The 19,625-nt window shown below is 61.2% G+C and overlaps 1 protein-coding gene across 4 annotated transcripts in view; it reads left to right on the top strand.

The window, feature by feature from the left end:
* WDR4 (WD repeat domain 4) overlaps positions 1-19,315 on the top strand; it is a 19,960-nt gene extending 645 nt beyond the window's left edge. Inside the window, exons 1-11 of one of the 4 annotated variants that reach the window (XM_059392421.1) lie at positions 139-945; positions 1,034-1,099; positions 1,818-1,961; positions 5,793-5,949; positions 6,618-6,730; positions 8,297-8,357; positions 11,747-11,845; positions 13,501-13,565; positions 14,817-15,000; positions 15,906-15,975; positions 18,316-19,315. In XM_059392421.1, coding sequence (XP_059248404.1) covers positions 1,053-1,099; positions 1,818-1,961; positions 5,793-5,949; positions 6,618-6,730; positions 8,297-8,357; positions 11,747-11,845; positions 13,501-13,565; positions 14,817-15,000; positions 15,906-15,975; positions 18,316-18,497 — 1,122 coding nt within the window. In that variant the 5' untranslated portion in view covers positions 139-945; positions 1,034-1,052 and the 3' untranslated portion in view covers positions 18,498-19,315. Of the gene's footprint in view, positions 1-138; positions 946-1,033; positions 1,100-1,817; positions 1,962-5,792; positions 5,950-6,617; positions 6,731-8,296; positions 8,358-11,746; positions 11,846-13,500; positions 13,566-14,816; positions 15,001-15,905; positions 15,976-18,315 lie in introns of those variants that run through there. The other 3 variants (XM_059392420.1, XM_059392422.1, XM_059392423.1) reach the window with 3 other exon arrangements.
* Positions 19,316-19,625: the final 310 nt, after the last annotated feature.

The following is a 19,625-nucleotide window of genomic DNA, read 5'->3' as shown; positions in this document are numbered from 1 at the left end:
GGGCGGGTCACGGGGCGGCGCGGGGCGGGGGCCGGTCACGGGGCGGCGCGGGCCGGGGCGGGTCACGGGGCGGCGCGGGCCGGCGCGGGGTCTCGGGGCGGGCGGCGGGCCTTGCCGGCGGGCGCGGGGGAAGGCGGCCTGAGTGCGGGCGCCGGCCGCCCCTCCCGCCCTCGGGCCGTGGACTCGCCGCCCTCGCCCGCCGGCCGCGCCTTCTCCTCGGGCCCCGGCGCTTCTCCTCCCGGTGCGGCCGCTCCCGGCTCAGGCTCGTCTCCCGCCCGGCCCGGGGCTCCGTCGGTGCGGATCCCGGAGCCCTGTCCCGGGCAGCGTCCGCCTCCTCCTCCTCTTCCTCCTCCTCCTCCTCCGCCCGGACGCGGCCCCTGGGCTCGAAGCCGGAGGCCCAGCTCTCTTAGTTTTCCCCGAAAACTCACTCTCCGACGTGCGGTGTGTTCCGGGGATGTGCAGAGGCGCGCGGTGCCTCGTGCCCCCGGGACACGCGGTTTCACACTCGACAGGACGCTTGATACTTAACAAGTGCACCAAATCCCCCGGTTTTTTTTTTTTTTTTAAAGATTTGTTTTTATTAGAGCACGCGCGTGAGCTCGCCAGCGCTTAGGGTGTCCCGCGCTGGCAGGTGCTTGCCAGCCACGGGCTTTCTTGGGTACGTGAGACATTTTTAAGCGGTGGCTGCGTTAAATTTGGATGCAAGAATCTTCGCGAAAAACACGAACCGTCCTGCATTGATTTTCTAGGGTGTGAAAGAATAATCTGTTACTTCCTGTTGAGGTTTGTCCCCATTTGTTTTGCGAAACCGATTTTTGGGTACGGATCGGTGCCAGTTGTGTATGGCCCACCTGAAAAGATGAAGCAGGTAAAGCTCCGTAGCGTTTCTCTGCAGCACTGTACCCGGACAATTTCTTGCCGTGGATAAGACCCTTACTTTATCGGGTATGAGAATGTTGGTGCTCCAGAGGGAAAAAACCTCACAATTTTACTCATAAAGTTCTCTGTGTAAAATCTTTCTGTTTTCTCTTAGTGACGATGACGTCCCCTTCATGTACGATTGCAGTCCTGCGGAGAAGAAGTCACAGGAGAATAAAGGGTGAGATGATGGAGCAGACGTGTAAGGCCTGATCGTGCTCGGACTAAGTGGGACGGGGTAGCCCGAGAGGTAAATTGTCGCACTGAGTAAGTTGCCTTGGCACCGAATTCTTCGTTTCTGTGTACACTGCCCTGTGGATGAACCAAGTAGGACCACAGGATGAAAATGCGGAGCTAAGTTTAAATTTGGCCTGAAGAATAGTAGTTTTGTTCTCAAGACCTCCAGTTTCTGTCTGTAATAAACTCCTGTGGACGTTTCGAAATAGTGCAGTGGAACTTGCTGTGTGTTGAAGTTAGCTGTAGTTAATTGGAAGATAAGGCAAGCACAGTGCGATAATTTTGTATGGTGCCTTTTTCGTAGAATGGCCTTAAAGGCTCAGTTTTTTTTAACGTGAAATAATTCTTGACTCTGGTCTTTGATTTGTTCTTGGCCGTGAGGGCGTGGGTCGTGTGATCTCTGACGGACTTTCTGGCTCAGCTCTTTGGATTCCGGTGTGTGTGTGCTGAGAGAGTCTTCTGTTTAACCAGATTTATTCCTTAAAAATTACGGCTGTTCTGAGCCTCCCCTCGTCTGCTTAATACGCGTTTGTGTTCTGGCTCCCTGGACCTCATGCCGTTCTCTGGCTCTGCTCGTGTCATAAACGCACAGGGCCAGCCTGAAGGAGTGCGGCCCTGTTCACTCAGGGAAGCCCTAATGGTCCTTCTCCTCTTTTCCTCAGGGAGGACGGGCAGCCCATGGAGAAGGGGAGTGACACGATCCTGGCGGCCGCCTTCTCCAAGTCTGGCGGCTATTTTGCTTTAACTGATGACAGTAAGCGTCTGATTCTTTTCCGTACAAAACCATGGCAATGTCTGAGTGTCAGGTATGAAATGCTCACGTGACTCATTACCATGTTGAACGCACAGCTTACACTTGCATGTCCACAGCAGTAGTGACCGTGATGTAGCGAACGAGCGGCTCACATGCAGTCTCGGCCGTGTGCCAGGCCCTGTTGTCGTTGCCTTACGTGTGCTGACCGCCTGAGTCCTTGAAACAGCCCTCTGCAGGGGCGGGGGCGTTCTCACCCACACGCCTGGCGGGTGTCGGGACGCTGATCCCAGTCCGTCAGCTCAGAGAGCAGACCGGGCCCTGCCCCTGGTCCCTCTAGGTCCAGTCAGTGTCCCTGGCCACCGTGGCATCCTGCTTTCCAGGGTGCTCCAGCCTTGTGCTGGCAGAGATGAAGAAAGTCGGCAGCCTTAGAGCAGGTGGGGGGTGCTGGGGCAGGTTTGGGGCAGGTGTGCACTTCTCTTGCTCCGACAGTGTCCCGATAGTAAGTTCTTTATTTCCTCTCGTGGGTGAGGGCTGGCGTTATGGGACAGAAATACCCACGTGGAGCAGAGTCAGCGGGCATCCTTGGCCTCCCGCAGAGCTTAGCTGTCCCTGGAGAGGAAGAGAGAAACACGCGCAGGTCATAGTGTTTGAACTGCCTAACTGCCGAGGTTAAAGGAGTCCGCTTTGTAGCTGGCTCACAGCTGCACTGCGGAGAGCTTCCTCACTCACTCTCTAGGAGGAGAGTAAAAGCGCATGTGCAGGTGGCGGTGTGTGTGGTGTGTGCACGCCGCTTAGGGGTAGCGTTTCATCCTGCATTTGGGGCCAGTGGCCGCCCACACAGCCCGCCAACTCGCCCCTGCCTCCTGTCGTGGGGCTTGCACCTTGACTAAAGGGCAGGTGGCCCGGGGCTCCTGGCGGGGCTCTGGCCCTTCCCCGAGGGCTCCTGGCACGGTGCAGGGTCTGCAGGGGAGGAAGCCTTCTCTTGGCCGGCAGCGGGTCCCTGTGCCTGTCAGGCTGTTGGGGAACGCAGGGCAGGGTCTGTGGTGGGTAAGGCCCAGGATGGGTGTCCAGGCACAGAGCCCTGTGTGTATCCGTCCAGTTCCCTCCGCGCTGTGGCCCATGGGTGTTTGAGGGGAAGATGCTGTGTTTTTGTTTTGTCTTTGGAAGGTGGTGTGTCGGCGACTTCGCTTGGAGATCTAGGAACGCTCAGGGAGGGCAAGCAGCGGTCGGCGCCTGGTTTCTTCTCCCATAATTGGTTTTTACGTTGACATCAGCAGACCAGCTTTGTATCGGAGACCTCTGTGCTGGGTGTGCAGGGCCTCTTGTGTTGCCTGTGGGGGTCTGGTGCGTGCAGACACGGCTTGCGGGACCCCAGCAGCTCCCATCCTGTCTGCGTCAGCCGCTGGACGGAGGGGTCGGGCCAGATTCACGGGTCAAGGGGCTGCATTTCTCAGGTCGCCTTGTCCTGTGGGTGTATGTTGACTTCAGTGTAAGGTCCGCACTGCCTGGTCTGGTGTCTGTTAACGCTTGGTCAGGGGCACACACAGACGGATCCTTGCTCAGATAAACAGCTGCTCTCCACGCAGCTGATGCTCTGTTCAGCGGTGCAGGTGTCCCGGCCCCCGAGATCCACATGGGACCGGAAATTGCTCACAGCTCGCTGTCTGGCGGCTTTAATATCAATCACGCGGGGTTTTAAGGAAAAGCCCAGATGGAAATGGTGGGTAGCAGCGTTTGGTTTAACGTTTCTGTTTACAATGACAAAGGTCCAGAACTGAGGCCAGGTCTTCTGAGTTAAAGATAGGATACTTGGGCTGGCGTGATATTTTCCGCTGTGATGTGTGTGTGTTAGTGAAAAATGTCACGTAGCAAATCACAGCATTTCAGAAAATTGCCTGTACTGAAATGCTCCAGCGTGCAGAAGGGCAGAGCCCTGGGAAGTGAGGTGGTTCTCCCGAAGCTGCTTGGCTGCTGGAGGTGTGTGGGGTCGGGGAGCTGGGTGTCCTCAGTGCCCGGCGGGGCCTGGCAGGCCACACACTCAGTCCGTGGAACAAGTGTGGCTCTCTGGAGGGGGGCTTGAGTGGGCGCTAAGTGTGGGGGATTTCAGGGCTCAGTTAGCTACCTGACCAGTGGCGATCCGCTTGGAGGTGGCAGAGGAGAGAGGGTCAGGCTGGCCCCGAGGGGCGTGAGGATGGGAACGCTGGGCTGTGAACCCCGTGACTCTGGAGGGAAGGGGGAGTGCAGAGATCCTGACGAATGGTGAGGCCCATGTCTTCTGATGGCGCAAAGTGGCCAGCCCCTCTGCTGTCTGGTCTCATGTACCCGGCCACACCTGCGACCCGACTCCTCAGGTCCTCACCCCCACCTGCTCCGTGCAGTGTCCTGGAATCCCCCGGAGGACTGACTTGGCCTGAGAAGATGAACGCCCCCACCCCCCTTTCCGGCTGAGGACAAAGGGCTAAGATACTGGAGGGAGCTGGGGCGGGTTGCTGGGGCGAGTGCGTGCCGCATCCTGCTGTGGGCCTGGCCCAGGCCGTCCTTCTGCACTGGTGGCTCCTCGTCCTTCGGTCCGCTGTCCCCCGCTCAGGGAGATGCGGGAGCAGGTTCCGCTGCGGGGGGGGCGGGGCGCCCGGGACACGGCTGCGAGCCCTCTGCCCTGGGTTTCCCGTCCTCCGTCGCTCTGCTCCCGAGAACATGGGCGGTCTTCGGTCCTCGTGAGAACATGGGTGGTCTTCGGTCCTCGTGCTGGACACGTGGGTTCTTCTAGCTTTGGTTTCTATTTCAAGGGACGTGTGGGGCTCCAGCAGTGGGGAGCCGGGGGGCCCCATGTGCATGGACACTGGGCTCTGTTGGAAGGTGAGTCCCCTTCCACACCCTCTGGGGACAGAGGAGGGCAGAGACCCCGCTTTCTGAAGCAGAGCTGCAGACGTAGGCGGTGTAGACAGGTTGGTGTTGGTGTGTGAAGCGGGGTCACACGTGGCATCTGCTGTCGGGTGAGAAGTTCAGGCTTATTGCCCTGTGGAGACGCCAGGGGAGAAGAGGTGGACTGTGTGAGCGCCTGAAGCCGTGCGGCCCCTGCGCCGCCAGTAGTGAGACCCAGAGAGCGGAGCGGTGGCCGTGTGTGTGGCAGGGGCCGTGACTTTGTTTCTTAGGCTGGTGCAGTATGGAAGCAACTGGCACATGTGACTGATCTGGTGACTCTGGCCCAAGTGTTTGAATTTAGGAGTGTGTTAACCGGACATGGCCCCCCGCCAGCGGTGCGTTCCTTTCGGGGTTGCTTGCCCTCCTCCGGAGTCGTCCCCGCAGAGAGGGACCGCGAATGCCACGCCTGCCGCCAGGTGCGTGTGCACGAGCAGCACGTGGGATTCCTGCCCGGCTGCCCTCCCCTTCCCCTGGGCTGGGGCATGGACTGGGTGGTCCTGGCCAGGAAGCTGTAAGGGTAGGAGGCCCCGCGTGGTGCGCGCTTCTGGGTGTGATCAGAGCACGTTGGGTGTTTGTGAAGCTGACGGTCTTCCCTGGAACGCACAGCAGTGGTGCTGGGGTCAAAGGGCAAATAAAGGGGAATTCTCCGCACATTTTATTATGACAGTCTTCAAACAGTGCAAATGTGGGATGAGATGATTTTTTGCTGGACACCTGAGGCGTTCCCCACCTGGATTCTGCTATCACAAAAGCAAAGATGTTCCAAAGTTAAATTGGCCCAAATCATTGGCTTTGTTGCTGTTCTCTTAATTAATTTACGTTTTTGGCATCACCTGTGGTGACTGGAAGGGGCGACGTGGCGTGGAGCTGACCCGCCAGCAGCAGGACCAGCCTGCAGGTCTGTTGGTCGACACTCGTGCCGACCTGTGCAGGCCAACGGCGGGCATCTGTTGCCTTCCAGGACCGTGGTGAGGAGATGCACGGCCTTGACCTTCACGGCCTCGGAGGAGAAGCTTTTGGTGGCCGACAAGTCTGGGGACGTGTATTCCTTTTCGGTGTCCGACCCACAGGGATGTGGCAAACTTGAGCTTGGGCACCTGTCGATGTTGCTGGATGTGGTACGTGGGATGGGCCTAGTTAAACCTGCTGCAGCCCGCTGGGGGCAGGGGCAGGGCGTCCGATGGGGGGGTGAGGCCGGGTCTGTGAGCCCAGCTGTCGGGGTTCCGGCTCTGGAGCAGGGACAGCTCCGCAGATCTGTGGGCAGGGCTTTGTGGGAGCGATGTTCGGGAAGCTGAGGCTGTCTGGGCCACTTGGGAGGTGGCTGGGTACTTCTGCATGTAAGGGACAGCCGGGTTGGGTGACCAGGGAGAGGTGTTTGGGAAGGGCAGTCACCGTCTCAAGGCCTAAGCTTGTCCCCAAGCTTTATGGGCCTCACCCGAGTGTCCTTCCAACCCTGAGCCAGGAGCGGTTTCCCGGAGAGGCCCAGCGAGGCCGTGGGCAGCCGGTGGGAGGGGGAGCTGGGGTGGGACCCCATGAGAAGCAGGGACAGTGACAGAGGGGTTCTTGAAGGAAAGCCCCCAGGACTCGGTGACTGGCTGGCCATGGGGACACTTGAAGGAGGGAGGAGAGGGGGTGCGGCAGGCACAGGGAGGGGCCGCACTGAGTTGGGCATCTGGACGCTGCCGTGGCTCGGTGTAGAGCTGGGGCAGGTTCCGGGGGTCGGGGTGGGCGGGCCAGCTGCGGCTTCCCTCACCGGCAGGTCTGTTCTTTCTGACCCCGTGTGCAGGCCGTGAGTCCCGACGACCGCTACGTCCTCACCGCCGACCGGGACGAGAAGATCCGGGTCAGTTGGGCCGCGGCGCCGCACAGCATCGAGTCCTTCTGCCTCGGGCACGCAGAGTGAGTCCCCTTCCTGTCCCCCAGGATGAAGCTCGGGCTCGGAGCGCGGGTGGGCCGCTCGGCTTGGGCACCGGTGGTGGAGCTGGGACCACCTGCTCTTTGGCCAGGGCCTCGCAGGAGACGGACAGCCTGGCATGCGCAGCACTGCCCGGCGAGGCCCCGTTGGGCGCGGGGTTCCACCCAGGGGCCGTCAGGACCCCTGCTCCCTTCCCTTCCCGTGTGTTTCGGGGAGAGGTTTCCTTGTCGGCACCGAGGTCTCAGAGCCCAGGATGTGGTCGCCACACACGGTGGTAGTGGCGCTGCCCACGGGAGCCAACGTAGCCCGCGGTGTGAGAGGCCTTCACTCCCGAGCCCGCTGCCTCCCGCCCTAAGCACTCACCGGTGGTCACGCGTTGGCCTCCAGCCAAGGGCTTGTTTCCAGGATGCTCCTTCCTTGGTGTAGACATCTGTCCGCGCCCGCGGTGGTAGGCAGCCAGGAGAGGGGTGCGTGCTCGGGGGAAACATACTTCGATGATTTGAGTGGTGCGGGACTTACCATCGCCTCTGAGTCTGGTCCGTCCTTTGTGACCTGGCAAGCGGGCGCTGTTCCAGTAATTGGATTTTGACATCTTGCGAGGGAGGCATTTCTGAGGAGCACTGCTCTTCTCGGGCACGAGGCTAATTACAGCGGGTGGATGGGGGGGGCCTTGTTTTGTTTGCTGAAGTGTTTAACGTTTAATTACGGGAGGCAGGGGAACTCGTTGGAGAGACTTAATTTAATTCTGAGATTGCTTCTGATTCTTTGGATTTGAATGGAATGTAAGGTGACCTCTGCGAAGGTCGCTGGTGGCCTGGTTTGTGGCTCCTGACGGCGGATGTGGGTGTTGATTCAGCTGTCCAGTAACCCAGCACCCAGACTTAGGCCCTGTGAGCCTCAGGGGCCGTCCACGAGGTGACTCACGGGCTCTGGAACGGCCGCCCCTGCGTCAGGGGAGTCCTTGGGCCAGCCGGTCGCGGGCCTTGCCTGGAGCCGTGCTCTAGTGGTCCCGTTACCCCGGGGAGAAGCAGGGAAGGCTGGCCCCCGTGCAGGGCTAGAGGCTGGCTCACAATCAGCAGACTCGGGGGGGGCTTCTGGGGTCCGCTGAGTTCGGGGCTGCCCCGGGGTGAAGGACAGGAGGTCTGAGTCTGTACGCGGGCCACTGTCGCCGCTCGTCCTCCGTCCCTGCTCCGTCCTGCTTGTCCCTGCTCCGTCCTGAGGCTCCCTGCTGTCACGGACCTTCAGGGAAGGTTTCGGGTGTGAGCAGGGCCGCTGGAGTGAGCAACACAGATGCTCCGGGATCTTTCCACCAGCGTGGCAGGGGCCCGCTTCTGCTTTGGGGCTGTCGCGGCTGTTGGGGCCTGGAGAATGACACGGCGTGGTCCTCGTGCTCGCTCAGTGCTGTCTAGCTTCATGTGGGAGCCACGGCCGTTTTTGTTGGGGGTCGGGTTTAGGAGGGGGGCGGCTTCTCTGAGGTGACCGGTGGGCCGAGCAGTACCACAGCAGCGGCCTGGAGCTGGGTTCCCTTTTCGCCTCTCTCTCCACTGTAGGTTCGTGAGCCGCATCCTCGTGGTGCCCGACCACCCCGAGCTGCTGCTGTCCTCCTCCGGGGTAAGTGTTTCATTCAGCTGTGTGCACCTGCGGGCGTCTTTCAGCAGGGGAGCCCTGCGGAGCACCGGCCTGCCCACCACGAGCTCTTCTGTTTCCCGGTCAGTGCTTTCCCTCGGTGGCTGGCCACTAGATGGGGCTTGTTTTCCGAGTTTTGGAGTGGACTGTGGCTGGCTCCTTCTCAGGGCCTCCTGTTGAGGGGCGTGTGTGTGTGTGTGTGTGTGTGTGTGTGTCACAGACACACACTGCAGTGGGGTGTGAGGAATGTGTTCTCGGAGCTGTCCCATCCGTACCAGCATCATGAGCTCTGTTCTGGCAGTTGCTGGGAAGACCCTTCTGCGTCCCGGGGACCTGGCTTCCGTGCCGCTCTTCAGCCTGGCCCTTGGGCAGGGCCCCTGGCCTTGGTGGGGGCTCTGATTGGTAGTGAAAACTTATGTGTCCTGGCAGTTGACCCTGAAGTGTCGATGGTTCAGTGATCAGAGACTTGGGCCTAAAGACTAATCTTTAAAAGGATTGTTAAGCAGTAGCTTTGGCCAAAGCGAAGGTTTTGAGTTACTGATGGTGTCTCTCCTGGCCTGTCCCTCCTCTTGTTTTTCCTGCCCTTTCCCATTTTATGGGACTCCGGTGTCTGGCAGCGGGGGTAGGGAGGTGCACAGAATGCTCCCAGACCTCCTGAGAGTTGGGGTTTCTGGGTGGGCACCCTGGCCTCCCTGGCCCGCTGCAGGCGGCCGGCCACTGCGTGTCTGTGCTCTGTTCCCTCCCCACGCCTGTGTTCCTGCAGTGTCTGCCGTCCCGTGTGCCGTCTGCCGACAGCAGACCGGAGAGTGCGTGTGGCTGGAGCCCCCAGAGGCGGCAGGTTTTGTGGATTTTGCTGTACCTAATCCTTGAAGTCCTTTTTACGATTAAAAAAATATTTAAGCGCCCAGAAAAGTAGAACAGACACCTTCGATCTTGGCACCACTTTGGCCAGCTCGGGTGTTCTGCTCGTGATCCTGTTTGAAGACGCAGCAGGGCTGGCGCTCAGGCAGCGGCGGGGCGGGGGGCGCACTGCCCGCCGTGGGCCCGCACCCGCAGAGCGCACTGTTCGTTTCCGGTGGAAGCACCTGTACCTGGCAAGTGGAATTCTGCATTCGGCCGGCAGCGGAAGATGGCCTGGCGCCCCTGCAAGCTGTGCCATGGGCCCCGCAGCCTTGTAACGGCCCTGCGAATCCAGAGAGCGGTGGAGAAACGAGCACGTGTTTCCCGCAGCTCTCCCGCCGGCTCCGTGGTGGGGACGCTGTCTTGCCCATCGTCCCTTTCTTTCCTGGTGGGCTGCACCTCCCCTGTTCCTGTTGATCCTCTCTGTGTCTGTCTGTCCTGCTGTGTCTGGAGCAGTGCCTCTGAAGGGGGAGGGACGGGGCGTCGTGCGGCTGCTGTCCTGGGTCCTGGAAGTGCCCTTAAGCCCCAACCCTCGAACCCAAGGTGAGAGCTCCTCCCTGGGGTTTGGTGGCCTCTCTGGTCGCTGTCTGTGCTCGGCCTCCTCCGCTCTTGGGCTTGAGCAGTCTGCGGCCGTTCCGAGTGGGTTCTTGCTGCAGGATCTGTTTCTCCTTCTCTGGATGTTTTCAGGGCCCTCTTGCCCCGGGCTCTGAGTTGGGGATGACGGGGGCGGGGCTCTGCACACCGGCTCCCTCAGTCAGCGGCCCTGCGGTTCAAGGTCCTGGTTCCCAGGAGTGTCGTCACTGAGCACTTCTCCCCCAGTCTGTGTTGTGGGATGTTGGGCTACGTTGGTTGTCTGGTTTGTTTTCTTTTCTTTTCTCTCGTGCTCTGCTTCTGCTTCTGGGACTTCTCCTCAGTTCTGTTTCGCCGTGTCCTATGGGGATTCCATTGTGCTGTTCGCGGTAACCGTCAGGAGCCTTTTCTTGTCCTCAGAGTGTCCTCTTACAGTGCCCTGGTCGTCGGTCCCGACTGCAGGACCTTTGCTCTCCCTGAGCTCACATGTGTGTTTCCTTCCCCCTGTGTGCTGTCCGCCTTTCGTGGTGGAGGTTTCCTGCGGATGTCCGGGGGTCGCATCTGTCCACGTTTGATGGGGACAGGGCACTGGCTGGCATGGTGGAGACTGCATCCGGGGGCCTACGGTGTTGGAGTCAGGCGCCCATGGGCCATCTAGGTCAGCCCTTTTCTGGTGGTTACTTGGCCCAGTCTTCGCCTTTCTGGGCATCAGGCCTGTCCCTGTGCTCCGGGACGTGACTGGGGAGGACCAGTGGTGTCCCTTGGCATGGATCTGGCATTCCTGAGATGGTGGTCTCTCGCTCCCTGGTAGTGAGCCTGTAGCTCTGTCAGCCGCAGGGGTGGGGGGTCCGGGCGCTCTGACTGCTCCCCCACTGGGTGGCCGTGCTGCCGAGGGCCTGCTGGGCCCATGTGCTGTGTCGCGGCCTCCTGCTGCCAGGGCCTGCCTTCTTCTGCTCCCAGCGGCCTCAGGATTCCCTGTGTCATCACTCTTCTGTCCTCGAGTCTTCGTGCTTTGGGAACACGCTTTCCCGTCCCTGCAGAGGGGTGTCGGGGCAGGCGTGCTTGTCTGCCGCTTCCCTTCCCGGTGGGTACTCGTGCTCCCGCCCGACCCCATGTCCCTAGCTCGGATGCTCCGGGGGACTCGCTGTTCTTCCTTTTCTTCCGGATTTGGGAACTCTGCGTGCGCGGTGCCATCTCCTTGGTTTGCTCAGAATCTGGGCTTCAGGTGCGTGTGGGCTTGTGTGCACCCGTGGTCCGCAATGGGCTCTGGTGCACGGGGCCCCGAGGTACTGGCCAAGTGGCTGAGCCGCTCGGCTCTGCCTCCTTCCCGGTGTGTCCTGATTGGCCCCGTGGCCTGTCCTGGTGAGATCTGTGATGAGCCATTGTTAATATGCGCGCTCTCCAGCGTTCGTGCCCTCCAGCGTTCGTGCCCTCCAGCGTTCGTGCCTGTTTTTGGAGCGGTGAGGCTTTCCGTACACATGCCTGTTTCCTCGTCTTCCCCAGTGGACAGGCTCACGGGTTTCCACTCGCTCCCAAACGGGGATGTGGGACAGCTGTCCTGCTCAGCAGCCCTGCCCACGTGTCTCCTGTGCGAATGCCTGACCCTTGAAGCGTCCGTGTGTGTGTGTGCGCGCACGTGTGTATCCTCCTGGCGTGAGTACAGCGGCTGCAGTTTTTGACGTTCTGCGTGTGACCAGCAGCTTGTCTCGTGTCTCTTGGCCCTGCTGTCGCGGGTGGGCACGGGCGTTCTGGTGAGGATTGGTGCGGCCGCACAGTCATCTCACGCAGCAGACCGTGTGACCTGGGAGCCACGGGGCGGTGACCCGGCCCCTGTTGGGAGCCCCCGTCCTTGGAGGCAGTCCTGCCCCTCCGTGCGCAGGCTGACCTGTCCGTGTTGTGTGCAGGACTGCACCCTGAGGCTCTGGGAGTACCAAAGTGGCCGAGAGCTGCACTGCTGTCACCTGACCAGCCTGCGGGAACCGGCGGAGCCGTGGGGTGACAAGGTAACGTCCTGCTTCTGGCTCGGGGTGATCGTGGCTTGTAGGGCGCCTCTCCAGTCCCTGGGGTCCTGGGAACAAGCCCACGTTGGTGTTGGAGACGTTTCCTTGCTGTCAACACAGACACCTTCAGATTGGGAGAGATCGTGGACTTCAGATTCCGAAGGCGCGCATCCCGTAAGCGGCAAGTAGCTCTGCTCTGCCCTTACTGCGTGTGCACGCGCCCGGACAGAAGCGTCTCCACCGGTGCTGCTCGGAAACGGGACAGACTGTGGTGCCTGAGCAGAGCCTGTCAGGGAGCTGGGCACCCTTCCTGCGTCCGTCCCTCCTTGTCTGCCGTGGACTAACCTCATGACCACCCCCTCATCCCTGGGACCCCACTGGCCAGTGTATCCCTGGGTCAGGTCTCCTGGGGCTTTGTGAGAGATCTTTGGGGGAGAACGGGCTGCCTTTTGAGGTGCTTTGCATTCTGTCGTCATGGACACCCTGCTCTCTGGTGCCCTGCACGGCGGAGGTCCAGGCTGGTCACGGGGGGGGGGGGTGACCCCACCCCTTTTCCTAGAGGCCCCTCTGGGCCTGCGGGGAGGGAGCATGCCGCATCCGTGGCTCTCTAGGCCCGCAGAGCCGGCCGTCTTGGTTTCTTGATGACCAGGGTCCTGCTGTCATCAGGGACTTTGGCCTTTTCTCTGGAGCCCCCGTGTGGCCCCTGCCCGCCCGCAGGAGGCTTGGCCGGAGTTGAGGGGCTTGTCTGCCTTGTTCGGGTTGGCTGCTTTCTTTCTGCTCCCTGAGACTGCTCTGCAGCCGCCGCCCTCACTTGGCCTCAGAAGTGGGCAGGCCAGGCCTGACCGCGGGCCAGAGCCTCGAGGACCCTGGCCCTGTGGCCACCCAGCCAAGTGGTGCCTGGGTCCCCAGGTCAGCGGACCCTGCTGCTCTGGCTGCCCACTCATGGTGCCTCCTGCTTGGGCGTCTGTGGCCCTGGTGCTCCCCCCACTCCCCGCCCGTGGCGCAAGGACGCCTGATTTGTTCTGGTAACTTTATCACTTTCCCGTCTCAGTTAAGCTCTTGGTGGGCTCGGATGGTGAGGTTGACTTTAGTCTCTTTGAGAGGCGAATGGCGGGGAGCGTGCGGCAGAGAGGACCACGAACCTGCAGGTTTCTGACCTCGGGCCCGGGACACGTGGCCTGCATGAGCTGTGGATGGCCCCGTCTCTTGGCTTCTCACTTCCTTCCTGGGAGCCCCTGGGCTATGGCCCTGCCCCTCCGACTGGGCTTGGTGAACACCAGGCCTCTACTCCCACTTCTCCAGGGTGCGTGGACCTTGTACACACGATTGTGTCCTGTTAGTGGTCCCCTGGGTTCATTGTCCTCTCCTTTCCTCCCCGTCCTTGACCAGCTGGCTTCGGAGACGTCGAGGGAAGGCCGGAGCTACAGAAAGAGAGGCCTCTGCCATCCGCCGTGGCACATTGCAGTTGTGGAACGGGGTGGCTGCTGAGCCTTTCTTCTGATTTCCAGAAAGTTCCTGGACTGTTCCATTGTTTTCCTTCCTTGACTGTAGTGGCACCTGTCAAGCTCTTGCTGTGTCTGATCTCAGTGTGAACAGAACAGTCCCGATTCGGGTCCCTGACAGGTGACCATGTGCTCACGTTGCTCCTTTCCTTGCAGAGGTCCGCGGCGTCCAGGATCGCGTACTGGGGCCAGGAGAGCTGCGTGGCGCTGCTGTGTGACTGGTGGGTGCACTCGCGCGGACGGCCTTGCTCTGGGGCCCGCACGCCTGCCGTAGGAGGGAGCACGCGGGTCGCTGCTGTGGCCCTGTGGGCCGTCTCCTTCATGGGGAGGCTTCACACACTTTTGTTCATAAAGCTTGTCTCCGCGGTGAGTTCTACTCCGGGAGGATGGCCACCGCCAGACGGACGTGGGTTCCTTTCCTTAGGGTGGAACTGAGCCACTGGCCTTGGGGCTCCTGGGTGGCTCAGTGGGTTAAGCCTCTGCCTTTGACTCAGGTCATGATCTCAGGGTCCTGGGATCGAGCCACGCATCGGGCTCTCTGCTCTGTGGGGAGCCTGCTTCCTCCCCTCTTTTTCTGCCTGCCTCTCTGCCTACTTGTGATTTCTGTCAAGTGAATAAATAAAATCTTTTTAAAAAAAAATAAATAAATTCACTGGCTTCCATCTGGGCTTGGTGCATGATAAAGTCCCACCTTCGTCAGCTCCACCCGAGGGCTACTCACAGTGGGACCCGCGCTAGGGCTCCCGGTGCCGCGGAGGAGGATTTTGGGAGCACGTGCCCCTCCCAGCCCCCCATGGTGGGTTCTAGAGCATTGCTCCTGCCCTGGGTAGGCACCCTGTGTTTCTACTCAGCTCGTTTGTCCTCACAGCAAGCCTGCAGTGGGCTTTGTTTTAAAACAAGGCCGCAGGGGCGCCGGGGGGCTCAGTGGGTTAAGCCTCCGCCTTCGGCTCAGGCCATGATCCCAGGGTCCTAGGATCGAGTCCCGTATCGGACTCTCTGCTCAGCAGGGAGCCTGCTTCCTCCTCTCTCTCTGCCTGCCTCTCTGCCTACTTGTGATCTCTGTCAAATAAATAAATAAATAGAATAAATGAAACAGGGCTGCAGGTTAGAGCCAGGTGGGGCCTGGGCCCAGCGCCCCGTGCCGTGGGCTGCTGCAGGAGGAGCGGCCCCCTTCCCCACGACCTGTTCCTTTGTTCTGCACTGGTTCCCCGTCACAGCAGGACCAGCTCACCCCGAGCTCCCTGACTTAGACTTCTGTTACCCCTCACTTCCTGGGGCTCATGGGCTGGGAAGTGGCTCGGCTGAGTGTTTCTGGCCGAGTCTCTCATGAGCTTTGAGTCAGGATGCTGGCGGCGGGTGGCAGCTGGGTCTTGTGATCTGGGCACTGTGCTGAGCTGCTGCCCGTTGTCCCGTCGTACGCACACAGGCCCCGTCCTAGTTGTGATCATTTTTCTCTCTCTCTTTGCGGAAAGCATTCCCGTGGTCTACATCTTCCAGCTCGACGCCCGCAGACAGCAGCTGGCTTACAGACAGCAGCTGGCTTTCCAGCACAGAGTGTGGGACGTTGCTTTTGAGGAGGGCCAGGGACTGTGGGTCCTGCAAGACTGCCGGGAGGCCCCCCTTGTGCTCTGCAGGCCCGTGGACGGCCAGTGGCAGGTGAGACGCGTTGGGCCCCTGCTGCCTGTGTGGCTGAGGTGGGGGTGCGCCAGCTGTGCCCGCCTCCAGCTTGATCATGTCTTGGTGCTGGGGGTGCATCCTTGTGGTGGTGGCTGGAGGACTCGTGACGGGGATTCGGGGAGCAGGGGTGCCTGGCCAGCTCATCTGGTGTCATGGTGCCTGCGGTGTTTCTTTGTGGGGTAGTCTTCCTCGTGGGCATAGTTTTTTCTTGTGCTTGTCCCGGTCACGTGTCTTTTTAGCGGAGAAGAGAGCAGTTGGTCGGACTTGGCTGGAGGCCCTTGATGTGGGGCAGGCTTAGGGTGGCCTTGTATCTGGGGCATGGAATCAGGAGCAGAGAAGGGCATGTGGGCCGTGGGCCGAGTGAGCCTCTCCTCCCCGGGACACATGTGAGCTTTACCCCTTCTCTGAGCTGGCTCCCCCGTCTGTAACGCCGGGCCGTCTGCTGCCTGTGCGGGGTCTCCTAGGCCACTGGGCGGGGCCTGCTAACGCCCGCCAGAGCGCTGTGCAGACGGGCCCTCCCTTACCAGAGCGTGCTTGGCTGCGGCCTTGGAGATGCCCCTGAACCCTTTGGGTATTTTCATCTATAGAGTAGTGGCGAACAGAATGCCACTAGCCGGCGTGTGTCACCTGCCAGGCTCCTCAGACAAGGTCACAAGTGACGAGCATGGGTGTGGGATGCTGGCAGCCCACGTATCGTGGGTCTGTGTCGTGACGCCGTGTGGTGACTGCTGTGTCTGTTGTGCCGGCACGTCTGGCCGGCTTTGCCTGGTGCTTCCGAGGGCCCAGCCGCGTGCACCACGGCCGGCAGGTCTGTGCCTCTGCGCGCTGCACTGGGGTGGCAGTCCTGCATCTTTCCAGTAAATGTCTTCCGTTTGTCTTCTCAGGCTGTTCCCGAAAACACCGCCTTAAAGAAGGTCTCTGCCCATCTTCAGGGGAACTGGGCCATGTTGGAAGGTGAGCGCGTGGGCATGGCCTCCTTTCTGGGCTGATGTCCAGAATTGGCCGTGGATGGGGCCAGCTTACAGAATACCATACACAGCAGGAACCACCTCCGTGGCTGCTGGTCCAGGATGTGTGGCATGCGCCCGTATCCTCGTCCAGAAGGCTGGCGGCTGGTAGGGGCACCGAGGAGCTGGCCCGTGCCCGGGCAGTCCGCGTCAGGATGATTGAGCTGCATGGGGGCTGGGGTCAGGGTTCGAGGACCACCCACCTCTCTGCCTTCAGGGAGAGGGCCCTGGGAGGGGCCGGTACTTGGTGGGCCTTTGGACGGAGTGGCAGGGCAGCTCACGGGCCCTGACTGTTGGCTCTGAGCGGCCATAGTATGTGGTTCCTAGCCACAAAGTCAGGTGTGGGGACCATCAGTGGACTGGCCCATGGGTGTCTAGGGCCCAGGGCAGGTCCTAGTAGGAACGCCAGGCCGAGGGAAGAGGAGAGATTGTGGGGAAAATCTCCCTTGGGGGACCATAGTCTGTGGGGAGAGTGGCCGGGCGATCGGAGCCATGTGTCCTGGTCAGCAGAAGCCCGTGGTGAGCCCCGCATGCTGCCCTCCCATAGTCCTGTCTGAGAGTATCAGAACGGTGAGACCTCGCTCCGTTTCTTTTATTTTCTCAAGAAATTGTATTTATTGGAGCGTGTGGGTGAGTAGGCGCATAGAGCATGAGCAGGGAGGCAGGGGGAGAGGGAGAAGCAGGCTCCCCTCTGAGCAGGGAGCCTGGCTCGGGGCTCAAGCCCAGGACCCCAGGACCATGGCCCGGGCTGAGGGCAGAGGCCCAGCCAGCTGAGCCACCAGGTGCCTTGATTTCCCTCCGTTTGTTTTCATAGAGGAAGGGGAACCTGTAGTAACAAGCCTCCAGAGACCCAGCAATGTGTTTTTTTATTTTTAAGAGTTTATATATTTATTTGACAGAGACACAGCAAGAGAGGGACCACTAGCAGAGGGAGTGGGAGAGGGAGAAGCAGGCTCCCCCCCCTCTGAGCAGGGAGCCCAGCGCGGGCTCGGTCCCAGAATCCTGGGATCACGACCTGATCTGAAGGCAGGTGCTCAGTTACTGAGCCCCCGATGTCCCCGTGATGCTTTTCTTGGGCAGAGGCCTAGAGCGACTGTCAGAAGGATGACTGGCCGCCCAGCGTTGGGAGCCAGATGCTTTCATTTGAGTAAAGGACTTACTGCCTAGAAGACGTCTTTCACATTAGTCCCCAGGGAGAAGGCAGAGTTCTCCGAACTCGAGCGCTGCAGACGTAAAGTCTGTTTCTGTTGACCAGTAGCAGTGATCTAAACGTCTCGTGGAAGGTGTTCCCGTGGGATTTGTTGGTGTTGGGTCCCAGGGTAGCTTCCATCCCTGCTTTTAGGGTGAAAGTCCCAGGGCAGTGACAGGGCTGCGTCCTCCCCAGCCCGGTGCGCGTTTGCTTCGGCAACACTGTCGAGTGGACCTGTGTTGGGACTGCGTGGGGGACACGAGCGAGCCTGCTTCCCGCGGGCACGTGCCGCCCCCCTGCTGGGGCCTGGGGCCAGGGCGTCCTGCTGTGGCTCACCGGGCGGGTCGGCCTGGGGTGGGATTCCCTCCCCTGAGCTTCTGCAGGTAGAGCCGCCCTTCTGCTCACTGTGCAGGGGTGGGGGACGGTGCGAGGGGAGGGAGCCTGGGGTCGGCAGGGCGGCGGGGCCGGAAAGTCACAGGAAGGGTCGGGAGGCGCCGTGAGCGGGGAGGTCACTGTGCAGGGCACAAGCGTGGACATTGCTGATGGTCCCTGTGGAGTTTGTGGCCAGGGTGAGGTCCACCCCGTGGGGCTGGTCTGTGGTCTTTATGCCCCCAAAGCGCGATACTTAGGTCAGTCTGCACCTGCTATGTTGCTGTGCGGGGAGTGACCCACACTCGGCGGGTGAAACACCCCTTCCTGTCTCGCGGCGTGTGCGGGGCCTGAGGCTTGGTGGTCCCGGTGCCCGCCCATGAGGACCACGTCCCCGGGGGTGGATCTGATGCCGGGCACCCGAGTGGAGGTTGGCGGCATCCTGGTCCCTCACTGGCTGCTGGCAGGAGGCTGCCCTCAGTCCCCGGCACAGGGGTCCCCGTGGGGCGGCTGACAGCATGGTGGCAGCCCTCGTGCCTCGTCTCCCAGCAGTGACCCAGCTTTTGAGTCCAGCTGGTGCGGCCTCCAGGAGACGGGCCCCACGGGGGTGCCTTGGAGCAGGGGCTGCCAGCCCAGGCCGAGCCCCGGGTCAGTCCCACTGAGGCGGGGCCTCGCCGGCACAGGTCTCCCCGGTCCCACCCGCCGTGTGTTCTCGTACCTCCCCTACAGGCGTGTCTGGCATGGACGCGGGCTTCAGTGGTCTCTACAAGGCCACCTTTGACAACGTGACCGCCTACCTGAGGAAGAAGGAGGAGAGGCTGCAGAAGCGGCGGCAGAACCCGCCCCCGGGGCCCAACGGGCAGGCCAAGAAGATGAAGCCGGAGGAGGCGTCCCTGAGGTGCTCGTCCTAGCCGCCCCGGCTCGGCGCGCCCCTGCCCTGCCGGCGGCTCCGCTGGGAAGCAAAGGGGCGGCGTCGTTCCCGACCCACGCTAGGTGGCAGTCCGCTCTGCACCAGCTCGGCACACGTGGGCCGTCCCGAACTGGAGGGTGTCCTGGGCTCTAGAATGTTCTGCCGCTGTGCCGAGGCTCCCCTGCCTGGAGTCTCGGGCCCCCCTGGCTGAAGGGAAGCTGTGCCGCGGTGTGTCTCTCCCTTCTGGAGAGACTACGAGCAGCGCCGGTGCCCTGCAGCGCTGTTGCTTCCTGTCGGCCGCTTACCCGCAGTGCGGCCGTGGCGATGTGGCCTTCTTCCCGGGACGCCAGATGCGTTTGCCTCCACGGGGTCCACGCATCAGACGTGTTTGCAGTAGCGCGATGGACATTCTGCCCCCGTGTCTTCCTCTCGATGGTGCCCCCGCTGCCCGGCACAGGGGCCGCTGGCCTCGCGGGGTGGAGGACCCCGGCCCTCCGTCGGCACCTGTGTTGTGTGCCCGCGTGGTGCCCGCTCAGGGAGCACAGCTGCTGCCGTGTTGCGGGCTCCCTGGGAACACAGGGCACAGACTCGGCTGCTGTGTGAGGACCCAGGAGCCCCGGCAGGAACCGTTCTCCAGGGAAATGGTCGAGGCTGTCACACATGTGTGTGATTTCCCCGTGAGCTCTGCGCACGCGACACACAGACCGAGGGTATCCGCTGATTCTAATCACCGATCAATAAAAATGAGCTTTTTGCGGCTTCTGGAAACGTGTAGCAGCCACATGTGGAACTGATTTCCAAATACACTGAGCAAAACCACTTTTGATGTGTGTACAGTTTGTGACTGAAATGCTGGCCCCCCTGACACGAAGCGTTTTCGGGTGGTCGGGCTCTGTGGACGCGGCTGCTGCTTTGTGTACTGAGCTTTTAGCCACTTCCCAGGGCTTGCTCTCAGCTACGGGAAACTCGTGTGTGTCCAAGAGGGGGCTTTTGGGATACTAGAAACAGGTGGTTCTGTGTGTCAGGAGCTGGAACGCTTCAGCTTTTCCCCAAGTGCCTTGCTTTGCTCCGTCCGCTGATGCCGGGACAGTGCTGCGTGGGAACTGCTTGGGGTCCCTTCCCACAGGGG

This window comes from Mustela nigripes, chromosome 2, assembly GCF_022355385.1.
Source record: "Mustela nigripes isolate SB6536 chromosome 2, MUSNIG.SB6536, whole genome shotgun sequence".
NCBI lineage: Eukaryota > Metazoa > Chordata > Mammalia > Carnivora > Mustelidae > Mustela > Mustela nigripes.
Note: the sequence above shows the minus strand (reverse complement) of the source record. Positions and strands in the feature narration are given on the sequence as shown.